The sequence below is a fragment of the Lepidochelys kempii genome, chromosome 17, assembly GCF_965140265.1.
Source record: "Lepidochelys kempii isolate rLepKem1 chromosome 17, rLepKem1.hap2, whole genome shotgun sequence".
NCBI lineage: Eukaryota > Metazoa > Chordata > Testudines > Cheloniidae > Lepidochelys > Lepidochelys kempii.
The window spans coordinates 24,429,990-24,449,075 of NC_133272.1; the positions used below are offsets into that span (position 1 = coordinate 24,429,990).

Genomic DNA, 19,086 nt, shown 5'->3' on the forward strand with positions numbered 1-19,086 from the left:
CCCGCCATCACTGTACTCTCCCCTCGCCAGTCTGCATCCCCCCTGTGCCCCATGGGCCTGCTGTGACCCGCCATCACTGTACTCTCCCCTCGCCAGTCTGCACCCCCCCCTGTGCCCCATGGGCCTGCTGTGACCCCCCATCACTGTACTCTCACCCCCCCAGTCTGCATCCCCTCTGTGCCCCATGGGCCTGCTGTGACCCCCCCACCATCTTTGTACTCCCCCCACCCCAGTCTGCATCCCCCCTGTGCCCCATGGGCCTGCTGTGACCCCCCCATCGCTGAACTCTCACAGCATCACAACTGTCCTCACCGCATTCACCTCCACCCCACATAGAGCTGCTGGGGTCCCTGCCGCATAACCTGCCAGTCCCCTCCCCCACAGCCACTCCCACATGGCACTGCTGGGATCCCACTGACTGGCCCCGGACCGGAGAGCTGACTCCCCCTCTGCCCACTAGAGCCCTGCTGCGGCCCATGGGGTGGCAGGGTCCTGGTTGTGCAGGGTTAAACCCTGGGCTCTGGGCTCCCCTTGGCCCTGGGATGAGCAGGGCCCTGGTACCCTGCAGGGCGAGCGCAGGTTCAGGTGTAGGGTGTCCAGCATAACCAGCATTAGCAATAGGGAGGGGGAAGCAGGCGTTGGGAGCAGGAACCCAAAGCAGATCCACCAAGATCTCTGGCCTCTCATCCCTCCCTTCCCCTGCCCTCCCTACCCCGGCCTGCTGGGGCTGAGAGCTCAATCTCTTCCTGCCACCCCATCCCCCCCTCGCTGCCTGGCTGCCCCAGCCTCCCCCACCTCCGGGGGGGATATCGCATGCCCCCCCACGAGCCACTTGTGCCCCTGACAAGCCTGGCACCCCCAGCAGGGGCTCCGACCCGGGCCTGGCAAGGGTGGTGAGGCTGTGCAGGGCTCGCCAATGGCCCTGCCTGGCTGCAAGGGGCGAGTGGGCAGGAGTGGCTCCAGGCGCTGGGTCTGGGGCCTGCCGTGCCCACGTGCCCCCAGAGGCGCGATGTATGGCCTGGCCGTTATGGTGCGGGGGCAGGGAGCATTCGGCAGCCCAGCCCTCCCCCTTCCTCTCGCTGAAGGCTCTCTTGGCAGCTGCCCCGCTCTCTTGGCAGAGACGCACCAGAACTGGAGAAAGCAGCAAGAGAGAAATTAAAAAGGGAAAAAAGCCCAATAGCCTGGAGAAGCTTGTGTGTTTGCCCTTTGTAATGACGTAGTGTCCTGTGCCTCTCCCCTAACTCCCTTCCCCTCCCTTCGGCCAGCCCCCACCCCTCGCCCCTCACAGCCTTGGAAGCCACAATTAAGCGGCTCTGGGATAAAACACACTGGCTGCAAGAGGACTGGGGCATTGCTTCAAGAGATGGCAAGGCAGCTGGCTGCATCCCTCCTTCCCGGAGTCCTCCTCCTCCTCGCCATCCTCCCGGCTTCTCGGCAAGGAGGTAAGGAAAGCAACAGCTGCCTCTCCCCAGCCTGAGCCAGCCATTTAGCCCCAAGCCAGGCCACCTCTCTTGGGACACCTGACCTCAGGCGCTGCCTGGCTGGGACAAGGCTCCCGGCAGCTGGTTACGGGGCGTGTGTCCCCAAGGGAAGGGGAATGCCCAGCGGGCAGGCTGCTAATGCCACGAACCCCCTTTGGGAACGGAGCAGCTCAACAAAGCCCCCGAGCCAATCGGAGACTTTGCCGTGTCTGCGCTGCCCCTGGGCTCAACTTCCCCCTGCCGTCCATGGGTCCCATCCACAGCTCCTCGCAGAACCTGGCCTGTCCCTTCTGCTCCCCGCCACTGGGGCAGGCATGCTCCCAACTAGCCATGCCCAAGTGTGACATGGCACTAGGGCACTCCCTGGGGCAGGGGTTGGAGCATGTTGAGCTGGGAGCCCAGCCGGGGCTGCGCCTGGGGATCCCTGCCTGACACTGGACAGCAGCTCTCCTGGGGGGAGAGGTGCTGGTTGAGGGGCTCCTACCAGGTCATGCAACGTCCTCCCTAGCGCATCCCAGAAGGCAAGATCCCAGCCCCAGCTAGGGTACCAGGGCCCGCCGGGCTGTCAATGTGGGGGACTGACATACAGAGAGCAGGCGTGGGGTGAGTGTGAGAGTCCGGGGTTCACTCTGTGTGTGTGTGTGTGAGACACAACCCATGTGAATCACACTCTCAGTGTCTCATGTGTCACTCTACCTCCGCGCGTGTGACACAGCCTGTGTGTAGCCACCTCAGTGTGTATGTGAGAGACACAATACACGTGTCTCATTCTGTGTGTGTCTGACACAGCCTGTGTGTTTTGCTGTGTGTGACAGAGACACAATGTGTGTGGATCACTGTCAGCGAGTGTGTGTGGCAAGGTGCCTGTGTAGCACTCTCACTGCAGGTGCGGGTGTGACAGAACCTGTTCATACACCCTTGATGTGTGGATGTGAGAGACACAACCTGTTTGGAGCACTCTACGTGTGTGTGTTTGTATGAGTGTGTATGTATGGCACAGTCCATGTATACAACCTTCAGTGTGCGGGTGTATGAAAGAAAGAGAAACAAAGCCCCTGTGTATAATTCGCAGTGTGTGTGACAGTCTTTGTGTATCACTTTGTGTGCGTGAGACAACACCCAAGTGCATTACTCTGTGTGAGTGTGTGTGTGTGTGACAGCCTGTGTGTATATGGGTATATGTGTGACACAGCCAGTATGGAACACTGTGTTTGTGTGTAGGTGTTATACAGCCCATCTGGATCGCTGTGTGGGTATGTGACACAGCCCAGCCGGATCACTCGGGGTGCGTGTGTGTGTAGCTGTGACACAGCCCAGCCGGATCACTCGGGGTGCGTGTGTGTAGCTGTGACACAGCCCAGCCGGATCACTCGGGGTGCGTGTGTGTGTAGTCGTGACACAGCCCGTGTGCATCACTCCCGAAGGCAAAAGGGATGAAAATGCAGCCTGTAGCTCACAATGCACATTGCAGCTGGAGGGGCGGGGCTGGGAGTGGCTGTGGGGTGGGGCAGGGCTGGGCGTGGCTGCGGGGGGCGGGGCAGGGCGAGTGTAGCTGTGGGGTGGGGCTGGGAGTGGCTGTGGGGTGGGGAGGGGCTGGGAGTGGCTGCGGGGGGGCGGGGCAGGGCGAGTGTAGCTGTGGGGCGGGGCTGGGAGTGGCTGCGGGGGGGTGGGGCTGGGAGTGGCTGTGGGGTGGGGCAGGGTGAGCGTAGCTGCGGGGTGGGGCTGGGAGTGGCTGCGGGGCGGGTGGGGCAGGGCGAGTGTAGCTGTGGGGCGGGGCTGGGAGTGGCTGCGGGGTGGGGTGGGGCTGGGAGTGGCTGTGGGGTGGGGCAGGGCGAGCGTAGCTGTGGGGCGGGGCTGGGAGTGGCTGCGGGGGCGGGGCAGGGCGAGCGTAGCTGTGGGGCGGGGCTGGGAGTGGCTGCGGGGGGGTGGGGCTGGGAGTGGCTGTGGGGTGGGGCAGGGTGAGCGTAGCTGTGGGGCGGGGCTGGGCGTGGCAGCGGGGTGGGGCAGGGCGAGCGTAGCTGCGGGGTGGGGCTGGGAGTGGCTGTGGGATGGGGCAGGGCGAGCGCAGCTGTGGGGCGGGGCTGGGAGTGGCTGCGGGGGGGTGGGGCTGGGAGTGGCTGTGGGGTGGGGCAGGGTGAGCGTAGCTGTGGGGCGGGGCTGGGCGTGGCAGCGGGGGGGTGGGGCTGGGAGTGGCTGTGGGGTGGGGCAGGGTGAGCGTAGCTGTGGGGCAGGGCTGGGCGTGGCTGCGGGGGGGTGGGGCTGGGAGTGGCTGTGGGGTGGGGCAGGGCGAGCGTAGCTGTGGGGCGGGGCTGGGAGTGGCTGCTTGGGGGCGGGGCTGGGCGTGGCTGCGGGGTGGGGCTGGGAGTGGCTGCGGGGGGGTGGGGCTGGGAGTGGCTGTGGGGTGGGGCAGGGCGAGCGTAGCTGTGGGGCGGGGCTGGGAGTGGCTGCCGGGGGGCGGGGCAGGGCGAGTGTAGCTGTGGGGCGGGGCTGGGAGTGGCTGTGGGGTGGGGCAGGGCGAGCGTAGCTGTGGGGCGGGGCTGGGAGTGGCTGCGGGGGGCGGGGCAGGGCGAGTGTAGCTGTGGGGTGGGGCTGGGAGTGGCTGTGGGGTGGGGCAGGGCGAGCGTAGCTGTGGGGCGGGGCTGGGAGTGGCCGTGCCCGCCTGCGGGAGGGGCCGGCATGCCCAGGAAGGTCTGTGGGGGAGCGGGCAGCAGGGAGGGGGAGCGCGAGCGCTCGTGTGCCCGGGGCTGTGCCACGGGGGACCTGTCAGCTGGCCGGGGCGGGCTGCGGGCGGCACGTTCTCGGCTGCCGAGCGGAGCAGGGGAGTGCCCAGGAGGAGCTGCCGAGCAGTGGAGGGGCTCATGCCAGCGCAGACTGTCTCCTGGGGGCCTGTGGCACGTCTGCCTTTCCCAGGCGGGGCAGAGCTTTCTGCCCAGCCGTGTGGCCGTGCCGCTGGCTGCAGCAGGCTCAGATTCTGCCGCTTTGCAGCCAGTAACCCGGGCAGTGCCCACGCTGGCTCAACGGTGGGACTGGGCTTGCCTAGGCGGGAGGTGCGGGGGACCTGCCTCCAGCGGGCCCGACCCTGCCAGGGAACTGCTGTTTGTCCAGACTCCCCTCGCCTCCCCCCATGCCCACGGGGTCTCTGTGGCCACAGGGCTGGCCCCCGCAGAGACACACCTGTAGACCTGGGGTGTGCCTCTCCCCTGCCACGTGGTGCTGGGGAAGTGGGAGAGGCCAGGGCTCTCTTCCCAACTCTGTGTGGGGCCCTCACCACACTCCCTCCACAGGCTTGAACTGGAAGAACCCAGGCTGCGCGAGCCATAGCATCAAGCACTCCCAGGCCAGGCAGGGTGCTGGCTTCGTCTCCCAGCTCTGCCCTGACAAATCCTGTCCACACAGGCTCACGGGCTGCAAAGAGCAGGAGTCCCGCAGGCCAGGCAGCAGGGACCATGGAGAGTGATTCCCAACCCAGGGCTGGATCACATAGGCCTGGAACGCAGGGCCTCGCGCCCGTGGCGTTTACTGCCCAGGCCCATCCCGCCACCTGCCTGCTGCATCGCTGGGGATAATGCGAGCATGCCTGAGCCAGGCCCAAAGCCTGCGCCTGCCCCGGCCCAGCTCCGCAGTAAGGCGATTAGCACAGAGCAGCCTCAGCCTGTGACGGTCACATGCTCACTGAGCACCTCCGAGGCAAGTGTCAGGCTGTGAGAAGCCAAGGCCACCCGCGGGGGGCTTCTGGGGACTTGCAGCTCCTGACACTGTGCTCTAAGCTCTGTGACTTGGCGCTCACAGCAAGACGGACAGAGAGGCCTTTGTTCTGTGCAATGCACTCTGCCCCATCTGGGCCCCCTCCTCATTTGGGGCCCTACAGAAATGGCACCTACACTGCCCAAACCGTGGGCGCACCATCGCCGGGATGGCCAACCTGGGAGCTGCCCCGCAGCCAGCACTCCTGCATTGGTCCCTCCAGCGCCTCCCGCTGGGGCAGGCTGGGAACTAGTGCTCCTCCACTCTCTACAGCACCTCCTGCTGGCGAGGCTGGTGCTCCCTGCAGCTAGGACTTCTGCACCATTCCCTGCCGCCTGGAGGAGCTTCTCAAAGCCAGTGCTGTTCCTATTCCCTCCAGCGCCTCCTGCTGGCAGAGGCCACAATGGTGCTGTGAGCTCGCCCCTGCTCTGCTTCTTGTGCAGCAGATAAGTCCAGTGCACAGCAGCTGTGTGTGGGAATGGGAGCTGCCCTATTCCCTGTACCTGTGCAGCAGGCATGGCCCCGTTTTCAGTCCACGTGTCTCCCACCCTTGTGCTGCACACCTGATGATGGCTATTCTCAGATATGGCCAGCCTTTCATAATCTGAATTTTGCCTCTTTTCTAGGGTGACCAGACGTCCCGATAAAATCAGGACTGTCCCGATTTTTAGTTCTTTGTCCCGTGTCCCGACCGATGCACGGTCAGGACACCATGTATCCCGATATTGTGGCTTTGGCCGCTCCAGTGGGTTTTTTGTTGTTGTCGTTTCGGCAACTCTGCTCCGGCCGGCTTTTTTTTGTTTTTGCTTCCCCCATGCGTCCCGATATTTTGTCCATTTCGTCTGGTCACCCTACTCTTTTCCTGCTCGTGAATTGTTCCCCAGGGGCATGACTTTCCCCCAGTGATTTCAGTGAATAATTTGCCATCTGCAGTTCCGCGACGCCCAGCACTGGCGAGCCCTGCTCCGCAGCTGGCAGCAGGAACCAGCGTGGCAGAGGTCTCCTAGAAGCCAGGAGAAGGGCCCTGAATGGAGCTTTAGCCACATGGCAGCGAGTGACTGGCCTCTGATTCCTGCCAGATGGTGCCACCCATCTTATCAGAGCCTTGTAGCCTAGTCCTTGCTGGCGGGGGGGGGTCCAAGAGGGGCACTGCAATCTCAGCCCCACGCCAATGGGCAGAGAACAAATGCCTCTGTGCTGGCTGGAAGGCGAGAAGTCTGCAGGAGCCCTGGAGTGCACCATGTGGAGCTGCCCCTGACGAGCCCCCCTGGGTCGGGGATGCCCATGGGCGACCGTTGCAGTTCTGTTGGTTTCAATGCAATCGCTTGCACCAGGGCTGAATTTGGTTCCTCGTGTCTGGTCATTGGCTTTATAGCTCAACAGGTTAGGGCCCCCAGGGCCAGCCTTGCACGTCTGGAGGGGCTGTGCAGTCTGGGGTTCAGCAATCTCCTTAGCACAAGATCCTAGACCTGCCTGGCTGTGAGCAGCAGCCCCTGAAGCCAGCTGGAGCCTCTGAAGGAGACACTAGGGGCTATCTACTCTGCAGTTGGCAGCCAGCCGCCCAGCCTGGGCAGGGCTCTGGCAGGGCCTGAGCTAGTGCGCTAACTAGCTGTGTGGACACCGTGGCTGTGGCCAACATGCAGGCTAGCCACCCAGCTCAGGCCCAGGGCTCGGGTGGGCCTGAGACCTGAGCTGCAATGCCCACACAACTATTTCCAGCATGCTAGCTCGAGCCCTGCTAGCACGTCTGTCTGCCCGGGCTGGGAGGCTTGCCCCAGGTGCAGTGTGGACGTACCCTCATGCTCCAACAAAAGGGCAGGACAGCCAACATCTGGCACCAGCGATCTGAGAGATCTGACCCGTGGACTCTTCAGAGCGTGCAGTGAAGAGCTGGTGCTAAGCTGAGGCCTGGGACTTATTGCCGTCAATACGAATGGCCTGGGATATGAACTAGCCAGCTTGGTGCATCTTGTCCAGCCATGGGCCAAGCTAACCGAGCTCAGAACGGGGGAGTCTGCCATTAGCAGATGTCACCTCCTGATATTCTTTCGACTGTAGGATTCCAAAACCCTCCTGCCAAGCAAGACAAGCCCCCCCTTCCAGCAGCACACAAGGCCACGGTGAGCTTTGCCAAGATCCAGAGGAGGTTGGCACACTCCTCACTCAGCTCAGCTCCACTCTCAGCCCTGTCTGGGGAGGGCAGACTCGGGAAAAGTTGGGATCAGAGCCTAGGAGAGATGGAAACCTCTGTGACAGCCAGTCAGTGAACAGCTGGTGAGGAGGGCTGAGTGGGAGATAACGCTGAAGGTAGCAGGGCCCCATGAGAGACATATAAGCCTGATGGATGGCGCCCGCCCAAAGGATCCAGAGTATCCTTAGGAGCCCTTTGCCCAGCAGCTGAGAAGCATGGCTGAGGCAGCGAACATGAGAAGGTCTGCACAGAACAAGCCCGTCTCGATGACAAATCCTGAGTTAACAGGGGACCTTCCCTTGGTGCTGGGGAGTGACGCCAATCAGGAGCTGGCTCTGGGGCGAAGGAGAACTAGACCGAGGAGGAAGGATGCCCGGCTTCACACCCCCCACCCCAGCCTACCCGGGCTGGGCAGGGACATTCATCAGCCATGGCTCCAGGACGGCTTCTGTCCCTGTGCGGTGATGCCAGGTGCTGCACTAAGTGGCACCAGTGCTGGGCCAGCTCCTGCCAATGGGCGCCATCCAGGTCGTGCCCCCGCTGACTGCCGGCTCCTCTCCTCACACCCGGCCTTCTGACTGCTCTTCCTGGGAACCCAGACTCTGCGGGGAGGCTGGGCTGGGATGACTCAGCACCAAAGAACTTACCGGGAGCCAAAGGCCCCTCTGACCTCTCTGGAGGGGCAAATGGAGCCCCTCGCTCAAGTCTTGCTGAGGAATGTCCTCATCCCAGCCCAGCCGGCACTGCGCAGCTAGCTGCTTTAGCCACCGTGTGAGACCGTTCCTCCCAGCAGCAGCCCAGAGGCCCTCAGGGCCGTGTCACGCTGGCAGCCGCGCCAGACAACCACTGCCTGGCACACAGAGCTCCCGCCGACACAATAACCTACTTGGCCGCAATGAGCCCCGAGCTCTGAGCCCTGGAGGCAGGGGACAGGGGCTCCCCCAAGAGCTGAGGGGGTGTGTCTCCCTTTCCCCTCGAGAGTCTGCCCCCCTTCCCCTCTCTCTCCCAGCAGGCAGGAGCAGCAGACTGGGGCTGCCCTCTGGACAGCTCTCCAGGGCCAGGGCTGGACGGCTTACTGGTGGGGAGGCTGGAAGCCCCACGGGGCCCCCCCAGTCAGACACAAGCTGCTCCAGCTGCTCCCACCACGGCTTCCCCACTCCTCTCAGCAGCCAGGGAAGGGGTGGGTGGGAGGTGAGTTCCCCTTGCCATGCTGTCCCTTCCTGTGGCCTTGGCTCCCCGGCTGCACATCACAGTCCATGGCTCACAGGGCCAAGCTGCAGCCCGGTGCAAACATCAGTGCAGTTCTGCCATTTACAGCAGGGCTGCAGTTGGCTCTCGGAGTGAGTCTGTGGTGCAGACAGGGCATTGCTCTGGGGAACCTCGCAGCACTGGCATCCCAGCTGCGCCCCAGTCTGGGGAGCTCCCCCTGGTAGATGTTTGCAGCAGCTGAGGCTGGCGGTGGTCTGAAGTGCAGGACAGGGAGGGGCCGCATGGACACTTTGCGTTTGTTTTTAAACAAGGAATTATCTGGGATTTGTTTTTCCAAGCCAGCGGGAGGCGAGCGGAGCGGGAGCCAGGGTTCTAATCCCTGTTTGAAAAGGTCAGAGCCCTGTCATTCATCCTAGCCAATAACGCAGTCTCTGCGACAGGAAAGTGGGGCAGGGCCAGGCCAGGGGAGTGAGAGGGACAGACAGACAGACGGATGGGGAGACAGGAGACCGAGGGCTGGAACGAGTGCCTTTGGCTGCGGGAACGTGTTATCGCTCTGAATTCCATGCAAAGTGAGATCAGCTCGTCTGGAATCTGGAACCAATTCCAAAGCCTGCGGAGGCTCAGTGTAATGTGCTCCACATTAGGCCGGCTCTGTGCTAGCTGCACGGGTCAAGGGCTGCGGGCCTGGGCATGCAAGCTCCTGGCAGTGCAGCAGAGGTCCACTGGGCTTTGCCTTCTCCAGGGCCTGACACCCAAGGCTCTCAAAATACTTTGCTGTCCTGTGACCTTCCCATCCCATCAGGGGCACCTAGTGCTACCTCACATTACAGGTGGGGCAACTTCCCTGAGACAGGAGGGGAAGCCCCTAGGCTGCCTGGCAAGTCATTGGCACAGGTGGGATGGCATCTATAACTCATGGATCCCAGCCTTGTACTCTGTCGTCCATCCAGTACTGCTAGTGTGAACCCGGGCACTAGTGCTCTGTCTGTGTCTGGGGCTATAAGTGTGACCCATGACACTAATGCCCTTTGTGTATCTGGTCTGTGAATGTGAACCCTGGCACTAGTGCCCTATGTGTGTCTGGGGCTGGGGGTGTGAACCCTGGCACTAGTGCCCTGTGTGTACATAGGGGCTGTGAGTGTGAACCCTGGCACTAGTGCTCTGTCTGTGTCTGGGGCTGGGGGGGTGAATCCTGGCACTAGTGCCCTGTGTGTACATGGGGGCTGTGAGTGTGAACCCTGGCATTAGTGCCCTGTGCGTGCCTGGGGCTGGGAGTCTATGTCTATGTCTTGGGGCTGTCTATGGCGCAGGCAGGATGTTGTCTCCTCCCCCAGGGGCAGAAGCAGCTGGAGCAGAGAGCACTAGGAAGGCTTGTCCCAGCTGGACACGTCTCCGTGTCTCTGGCTGGAGTGGGTGAGAGGGCTGCTGTAGGGAGCCTGGTCTGGGTGTTGGGAAGGAAATGAGAACTTCTCCAAAGCCTGATAAAGCTCCCCAGCAGTGAGAGCAGCCGCCTGCGGGCAGGCTCCGTCTCAGCCCCTCGATGCCACCTGCTGGGCATGTTTATTTGGGCAGCTGCTAGTGACTCCTTCAACTTCCACGCCCGAAGAACATAACCTAGCTGGGCGAGCTGGCCCGGAAGGACCTGGCTGGGTAGAGACTGACACAGAGCACCCGGCCATGGGCTGGGCTGAGATGGGAGCAGGGCTGCCACCAGTCACCCCTCTCCAATGTGGGAACAATGCCCCCTCAGACCAGCCCTTGCCTAGGGGCAGCTGTGCACACTGGGACTGGGCCAGCTCCTGCAGGCAGCGGGTAGGATGTCTGTGCCCTCCCAGCTGGAGGCCCCACCCAGGGCAGGCAGGCAAGCCGTGTGCCCCGATTTACACAGAGGTCGCACTAGGCCACCCCAGGCAGAACTCCATGCCTAGCATGGCAACCCCGGGGCTCCCTGCTCAGCACAGCAAACCCATCCTCTGCTGTCTCCCCTGCAAGGGGGTCCTGGTCCTGCCTTTGAGGCGCTTAGTGATCTGGGCCTGGGATACCCCATGGAACTCCAGCTCCCACATCCCAAACACCGCACCCCGTTTTGTGCTGTCTGGGAGACTCAGCAGAGGCCAAGAACTACCTGGCGCTGCCCTGTAGAAAGACGGAGGGTTCGCTCCCCAGTGCTGTGTCTAAATACAACAGCCCTCCCAGCACCGAGTCCACACACAAGGGCTTGTCAACAGAAGCATATGGCTCTATGCAAAGGAATGGAGGTTCACGCAGCAGTGCCCCAGTATGTCCCCAGGGCTGACTAGCTAGGAGCAGGGTGGTGGCAGGCAAAGGTGGGCCCTGTCCCTGCTCCGTAGGGGGGCAACTGTTGGTGGGATTGGGGCGAAGATCCTGCCTGAGGGTATCAGCTGGGGCTCTCCTAGCCTCATGGCAACCATCAGGTTCATTGTAGCTCAGCCTCCCCTCCCCCGCCTGAGAAATGGTGCTGGCTTGAATCCCAGGCAGCACTGGGCTGGCACAGATCCTGCTGCAGGGCAGCCGTTACTGACACAACCATGGGCCTCCCCCTTTCCGGGGCTGTCCCAGAGCTGTGTGGGGTGTTACAGGAACAGCCGGCATCCCAAAGCCGAGCCCTTCCCCGCACAGCGTGCTCAGCCGCCCAGAGATCAGGGCCCTGGAGACGGGCCTGTTAGTCCCAGACAGGCCCGTCTCCCCTGGAGACCTCCCCCCCGGAGTCTTACACCAGCTGGATAGGAATTAGAGCCAGGCCAGACTCCTGCCCCAGGGAGGAGAGCCAGGTGCTCCCTTGCCTCAGGGGTGAATAGCCCTCCGCCAGGGCCCTCAGGGGTGTACAGCCCTCCCCCTTGGGCCTGAAGGGTGTCACGGCCCTCCACCATGAGTCTCAGGGGCACATGTGGCTTTTCTGGGTCCCATTAGCAAAATGACAGGGCTCTGAGCACAGCAACCCCGTGCTGCTACCTTCACTGGGCTTGCCAACTGTAGATCTCAAAGTACTTCCCCAGGGTAGGTCTGTGTCACTATCCACACAGTAATGATGGGCAAACTGTGGCACAGGGAGGTGCAGGGAATGGCTCGTGATCCCACGGCAGAGCTGGGACCTGGCACTGCCCCGCAGCTCGTGCACTCAAGAGGGCAGTCCTGCTTTCTCTGTTTGTCCCAGGAAGGTTTCTGGGCTCCCTATGGGCTGGGTGGACGAGGCCCGGCGGATGTGTTTCCCAGCTGGCTGTGTGTGACGCTGCCTGTTCCTTTTGCAGGGGTGCCTGGTGCTGGAGTGGGAGTTCCAGCTCTAGGATATTACCCAGGTAAGAACCCACTCCCCCAGCTGGACATGGGAAGCTGCTGTTTGCAGGGAATGGGACTGTCTCCCCACCCAGCAGGGCACGCTCTCCCCTGCATGGGGAGGGAAGTGAGGGTGCAGTGGAAGAGGGGTGAGCGGTGGGAGGCCCCTGTTCAGATCCTGTGGGGGATGGGAATTGAACCTGGGTCACCTACATCCCAGGTGAGCATGCTAGCCCCTGGCTACGCGTTATATGATGGGCACCACTACTCCTCCAGCTGGATTTTGAATGGGCCCTGATCTGGCAGGTGGCCTCTGAGCCCGCCCCCGGATGGCGCTTGGCAATGACTCAGATGGAGGAATGCCTGTCTTCTCCCCCTCGCATCGGGGCTTGGGCCGGAGGTGGGCTTTGGGGGCCTAGAGAAGGCAGCAGGGCCTGTACGCAGACGCAGAAATGTAGGTACTGAGGGAACTTTAACCCTCAAAACTTAGGTGCCGAGAGTTTCGGCACCTCCAGCATGAGCGGGAGCTTTGTGGATTGCAGCGGGGCCTAGACCTGGGACTTGGGCGCTAAAGCCTGGACTAGGCACTGCCTTACCTATGTCCCTCAGGGCTCAGCCCCTGTGCCGGGCTGTGACGGAGTTCAGAGTCTGCATTCCAGGCACAGAGCCAGCCCCTCAAGTCCTCCTGGGAGCCAGGGAACCACTGGCCTGTGAGCCCAGCTCTGGCTGGCGGGACTCTCCATCTACTGAGAGTGCAGGGCTGCTGCAGTGCAGCACGGGCTGTCCTTGCTGCGGCGAGCACTGGAAGGGAGCTGTCCCACCGTGTGGCTTTAGCCACAGCCGGCAGCCTGGCTTCACCTGCTGCTGGCCTGACTGGGCGGGGGTGAGGCTGACAGGCAGTGACCTTCAGCAGGGTGTTTTCCGGGCCCTTTCACTGCCCACTTCCCAAAGGAAAGAGGAGTCTCACTCGGGCAGTCCAACTGCAAGCTGGCAGGGGACCAGCTGCCCACGTCTTCCTGGCTCTAGTTCCTGTGGCTCTGGGCTGGAGCATGGTGGGGTGGAGGCCCTGGGATGGCAGCTCTCAGAGCTATACCCATGGGTACTGATTACTCCAAAGCCGTGATGCGGGCAGGGCTGGAGGGCAGGGCGCTAAGCACGTGTTGCTGTTTGCAGGAGCTGCTGGGGTTGGAGGCCTGGGAGCAGGAGGCCTGGGGGCGGGAGCTGGACTTGCAGGTGAGCGCTGTCCTGAGATGCACAACCCAAAGTCACCACCTACATGGCCCAAGGCAATGGTGGCTGGCGAGCAGGCTTGCTGCTGGCTGAGTCCCTGGAAGCAAGCATCTCTCCTGGGTATGGGGGCACCATACAGCGGCTCCCCCCAGTAAGGAGGCACCCCTGTCCCTGTGTGCAGAAGCGCCTGTAGTGGGTCCTTCACCTTAGTGTGGAGGTATCTGCTTCCTGAGCTGCAGTGTCCCCCCATAACCAAAGGGAGTGGCACATGCCCCCTTCTGTGGTGCTATTGGATTCTCCAGGGAGAGGGCACTTCAGTCTTGCAAACTAACATCTGGAAGCTTCTGCTCCAGCCACCCAGGGATCAAATCAGGGAAGTTCTCAGACTCATGCTGTCGAGGAGACCAGCCTCGTGGGGCCTTCAAACCCATGTGCCTGGCTCTCAGGTGGGACGGTACAGGGGCGGTTCTCTGCCCCGAGCTGCATGGCCAGTGTGCCAAGTTCATCTTGCCGGCTCCAGGCCAGCTGCCTGTGTGACACAATCTCCCAAGGCCAGGGGCTGGGCAGCGGCTTGTGTGTCTCCCTCCAAACCACCAGACTTACCGCATCAATTGAGCTCTTGCTTTTCTCTAGGGCTCGGTGTTGGAGCAAAACCTCCCAAGCCAGGTAAGGGACATCTCCCCGTCTGTGGGCTCTCGGCTGTGCAGCACAGGGCTCCATTTGCTAGGGCAGGGCTCGGCAGAAGCCAGGCATGGACATGCAGGGGTTTCCCATCAGCTGCTCCCCTTGCTTCTCTCGCATGGGGCTGAGTGGGGGGTCACCACTACGACTCCTCTGCGGCTGCCTTCTCCCTCCCAGCCTGAGCCCTGCTCGCTGTGCCCTGATGGCACCCATGCCCGCACATCACACTGCCCCAGCTTAGACCCCTCCCACACTCTATAGTTCCCTGCTTTGACAGCTGCCCCCCACCCCAGACGGGCAGAGCCCCCTGCCCTGCCTCCTTCCCCAGTGCCTTGGGATCACGAGACCTCTCTTGCTGCTCACCCGCACGGAGCTCTCCTCAGCCACAGCCACACACCATGCCTGGAGCCCAATGCAGGGATTCATGCCTTGGGGGCAGAGAACTCACCAAGTTCTCGTGGGGGAGCCTCCTTCGCACCCTGGGGCTGGCAGCCCATGACCCCTTGGAGCACTGGCGGGGGGGGTGCTAGGGCTGTGGTTGGCACTGTCCCCGCCCCGCGGGAAGCAGAGTGGCAGCCAATGCCTGGTTGAGAGGAAGGCCCAGGCCACAGCAGAGCTGCTGGCCTATGGTCATCTGCACCTTCCTGGTTCAGGGCCTGGCAGCCTCAGGGCACTGGTTCCAGGCAGCCTCTTCTGCTGCCAGCGAGGCTTGGTTAAGGCATGTCAGGCCCCAACTAGCCTGAAGTTAAATGCCAACTCCAGGGGACTGAGCCAAAGCCCAGCACTCCCCGGTGCCCAGCACCACCTGGGGAACTGCAGCATGCAGAGCCTAGGGCAGGGAGAGGATCCTGGCTCCCCCAGCCTGTCTGTAAGTCAGCCATCCCGGCGCTAGGGACAGAGCTCAGGAGCTCCAGAGTCAGTTGTGCCCATCTGAGAGCAGACGTAAAGTTGCAGTAATGTCAGCCCCGTGCCAAACCCAGTGGCTGCCAAGAGGTTGTGCCCTGGAAAGCTGGCAGAGCCTCTCTCCACCTTTCAGGATTCAGTGTCAGGCCAGACAACCAGCCAGGTGCCTTTTTTCAGGCAAACCCCACACTGGAGCAGGAGGCACCTGTGGGGCAGAGGGTCCCATTTACAGTGAGATGTGCAGCCTGCAGGAGGCTCAGCACAGGGCTCCCAGGAGCCTGCTTGTGTCCCTCAGATGGCAGTGCCCCGCCTGCCCAGTCCAGCCTTTCCCCTGCAATGCCTGCAGTGGGGTCAGCTGGGCAGGGTGCTTCCCAGAAACCTCTCCGGCATGGCTAGACATGGCTTCGGCCCTGTGGGGTGAGGGGCTGCCCAGTGGCTGCGAGGATGCCTGGAGAAACCGAGCCCCGGGTGGCAGCATCCTCCAGCTGTGGATGGAGCTGCTGAGGAATCGTCTGGTTGTTGTAGGATGGATCCACACTTATTCCAAGGAGCATGTCGCTGGCAGTCCACGTGTCATCACCGTACTGTTTGGTGGGACAGCTGGGCCAGTGCACGTCTCATCATGGGACCCTCTGCTGTGCCAGGCTGGGCCAGTGTGTTTGGTCATCACCAGATCAGGGGCATGCAGCTGGGCCCTAGCTCATCTGGGTGCTAGGGAGGGAGCAGGAAGGAAGGGGGCTGAGCCCCTGGCATGTTGGGAGGCAGGTGAGAGATGCTGAGTCAGTCCCGGGGACAGGGGCTGGAGATCGACCATGCTGCCAGGTGCCCATCCGAGTGGGGCCAGGAGGCTCAAACCCCTTTGGGGTACTTCCAGGTCAGACTGCCCACCCAACCTTGGCCCTGCCCAGAGCCTAGGTGAGCAGCAATGCGATTGGCCCCTGGGCCTGTCCATCTGCATCTCCGCGGGTGTCCCTGGCAAGGTGGGTCTCCGATTTCAGTGTATGGAAAGAAAAACAAGGCCTGTGTTTGTGGGTAATGAAACCCAAATGGTGCAGAGCTGTGCGGGCCCAGCCTGACTGCTGGCAGCCGCCCTCCGCCAAGGGCAGTGGAATGTGCGTCTGGAGGAGCGAGTGGGTGATTAGGCACAGATGTTGGAAGGCAGCAAAGTCCTGAGCCAGAGCGATTGCCATTGTGTCTACTCAGAGCCTGGCTGAAATAACTGGGCTGAGCTTAACTGTCCCCATCACCTCTGCCTGCCTCCAGCCTTCCCTCCTTACCCAGCATGCCAGGCTGGGCAGCCGTCCCCTGATGCCCCTTCTCACCAATCTTCTCTTTCCAGGCCTCGGGGGACTTGGCACACTTGGCCTGCAGCCAGGTGAGTGTTTTGACTCTTAGGGGCTCTCTGGGGAGGCTGAGCCCTGCAAGGGGCTGGCATTGGACCCCTCAGCCAGGGCACTCCCTTGCATACAGCACACACTGCAGATCCTTGTGCACCTCTCCTGATTCCTGTTTGCCCAAGCCACAGAGACAGGCGCTGAGATATGCAAGGCTGCCAAGGGGGTTGGACAACCTCGCAGTGCGTGGAGGTTGGGGAGCCAGGCTCCCTCGCAGCTGTGGGGCCCAGGGAGCTGGGGCTGTTCCCAGTCTTGAGCGATGGGATTCAGCCACAGCCCCCGATCAGGGTCAGGGCTCCATTGTGCCAGGCACTCCAGGCCTGGCTCCCACCCCACAGGCATGAGCACATGGGGCAGGAAGCAGGGATGGAGCCCACCTTTTGGGGAGCCACAGGACAGCTAGGTGCTCCACACCATCTCGGGATCTTTTAACTGTCTGCAGCCCAGCTTGGCTGTGGTTGGCCAGCTGGGTCCCTACCAGGGGCTGCAGGGAGCAGAGGGTGAGGGTGCCAAGGGATAAGGCAGGAACATGGAGGAGAGCTCAGAGATATTTGTGGGACGGGGGTCAAAGCTGGGATGGGGAGAAACGTGGTCAGAGACATGGGCAGACACGTACAGAGGGGCAGAGCTGGGTAGGGGATACGGTGGGAGTTAAGGAGTCTGGACAGACATTGAAGAGGGGAGAAAATGGTCATATAATAGCAGGAAGGGAAAAGTCTGCTCACTCCAGCAGCCCCCCTGCTATCCCAGCCCAGGGCTCCCCCCACAAATCTACTGATACAACTCAATCCTGACCACAGCCCCCAGCTGTCCCAGTCTGGGGCTCCCCCCACAGCTCTGCCAGTGCCCACCCTGATCCTGCCCTTCAGTCCCTGCAGTCCCAGCCCTGGGCTCCCTACACAGTTCAGCTGGCGCTGTGAGCTGGTTTCCGCTCCAGTCTGCCTGGAGCAGCGACTCACTAGGAGTCCTGTCAGGAGGTGGTCCCGCTCCCTCCACATGGGCTCTGTGACGCAGCAGGGAGGGGGAGCGTTGACCTGGGAATGTGGCAGGGGAGTTTTGGGGGGGTAGGGGGGAGACCTGAGAGCCTGTAACCTGAGCCAGGAGGGGGAGGGGGAGGTAACACCTCTGCCGGGGAAACTGGACAGAGGCTGCAGGAGGGAGCCTGCTGGGGGGGTTTTGGTTTCAGTTTGGCACTGGGTGGTGGAATGCAGGGAACCCCAGGGCTGGGGTCTGAGCTCCCTGCCTGCCCCCCAGAAGGACTTGACTAGGGTCCTGGTTGTACCCACAAGCTCTGTTTTAGACTGTGTTCCTATTGCCCAATAAACCTTCTGCTTTACTGGCTGGCTGAGAGTCATGGTGAATCCCAGGAAAAGGGGTGCAGGCCCCGGACTCCCCCACACTCCGTGACAACTGGTGGAAGTGGTGGGATGTACTGCACCCCGTGAACGGCACTTCCTGCAGTAAGTGACTAGGGAACAGTAAAACGAAGGGGGATTGATGGGGACCAGGTGTGCTGAAGATTCAGAGAGAGACGGTTTCAGGGGGCAGTTAACCCCTGGGAGTGTGTGACCAGAGAGAAGGACTTTTGCAGTAACAGGGTCCCCCAGGGGATTGCAGCGAGCGGTCCCAGGGGCAGAGGAGTCTGCAGCTCGACCCTGGCAAAGAGGTGGTGACCTCAAGAAGGACTGGCACCCTCGGGGTTCTTCTTGGAAACCATTGGGAGGTCCACCAAGGAACAGCTGATTGTCCAGTTGGAGGATAGGGATCGCTTGGATGACCCGATCCCTGTCCCTGAGGGAAGCCGCCTGGTGGACGCAGCGTGGCCCCTGGGGCCTGACCAGGCTGGGAGGGGTCAGACTGCTGCCGAGGATATCCCGAGACCCATCCTACCTATGCCTAGGGGAGGGGTTGGGGGAAACCCAGCGAATGCCAAGGGCACCCTGACCCCGGCAGCCAGCGGGGGATCCTCCTGGCGGAGCTCCTCATCCCTGGAGAGGAAGCGGCTGGAATGGAAGAGGGAGATGAAAATGAGCAAGCTGGAGGATCATGAAAGGCAACGTCAGCATGAGCAGGAGGAGAAGGAGAAACAGAGGCAGCATGAAGAGAAGCAGAGACAGCATGAGCTGGAACTGGCCAGGCTGAGGAGCAGTGGGGCCCCGGCTGTGGTGAGTGAGGGGGGACCCAAGACTGCAAGGAGCTTTGATGAGTGCTTCCCGGCCCAGCGTAAGCAGGGGGAGGACATAGATAGCTTCCTGACGGCCTTTGAGAATGCCTGTGAGATGCACAGGGTTGACCCTGCAGACAGGCTCCAGTTTCTCACCCCCTTACTGGACCCCAAAGCCGTGGAGGTGTACACCCGAATGACAGGGGCGGAGGCAGGGGACTACGAACTGTTCAAACAGGCCCTGCTCCGTGAGTTTGGGCTGACCCCCGAGATGTACCGGAGAAGGTTCCGGAGTCAACGTAAAACGCCTGAGGTCACCTACCTACAACTGGTCAACAAGATGCAGGGATATGCCCGCAAGTGGACAGCTGGGGCCCAAGCTAAAGAGGACCTGCTTGACCTAATCATACTGGAGTAACTGTATGAACAGTGCCCATCTGACCTGAGGCTGTGGCTGGTGGACAAAAAGCTCGAGAACCCCCAGCACGCAGGGCAGCTGGCCGACGAGTTTGTGAACAGTCGGTCAGGGGATAGCCGGGAGGAGTCCCAAAAGAACAGCCCCCCCCCACCCCCCCGATGCAGAGAGAGAGTCACCATGGGACCTCCCAGTGGGGAAATATGGACAACCCCCTCCCAAGGGGAATGCCTGGCGCCAGGACCATCCGACCTGCTCGAGGGGACCAACGTGACCTGAGCTGCTATCACTGTGGCCAGAGAGGCCACGGTCGGACCCAGTGCCCCAGGCTCAGGGACAGACTGAGCAGACCCAACCTACCCAGGGTTAACTGAGTA

At 62.1% G+C, this 19,086-nt stretch overlaps 1 protein-coding gene across 3 annotated transcripts in view; it reads left to right on the top strand.

The window, feature by feature from the left end:
• The first annotated feature begins 1,235 nt into the window (after positions 1-1,235).
• ELN (elastin) overlaps positions 1,236-19,086 on the top strand; it is a 91,054-nt gene continuing 73,203 nt past the window's right edge. For 2 of the 3 annotated variants that reach the window (XM_073315471.1, XM_073315473.1), the window contains exons 1-5: positions 1,236-1,442; positions 11,898-11,945; positions 13,096-13,155; positions 13,786-13,818; positions 16,076-16,111. In XM_073315471.1, coding sequence (XP_073171572.1) covers positions 1,364-1,442; positions 11,898-11,945; positions 13,096-13,155; positions 13,786-13,818; positions 16,076-16,111 — 256 coding nt within the window. In that variant the 5' untranslated portion in view covers positions 1,236-1,363. The remainder of the gene's footprint in view (positions 1,443-11,897; positions 11,946-13,095; positions 13,156-13,785; positions 13,819-16,075; positions 16,112-19,086) is intronic. The other variant, XM_073315472.1, reaches the window with a different exon arrangement.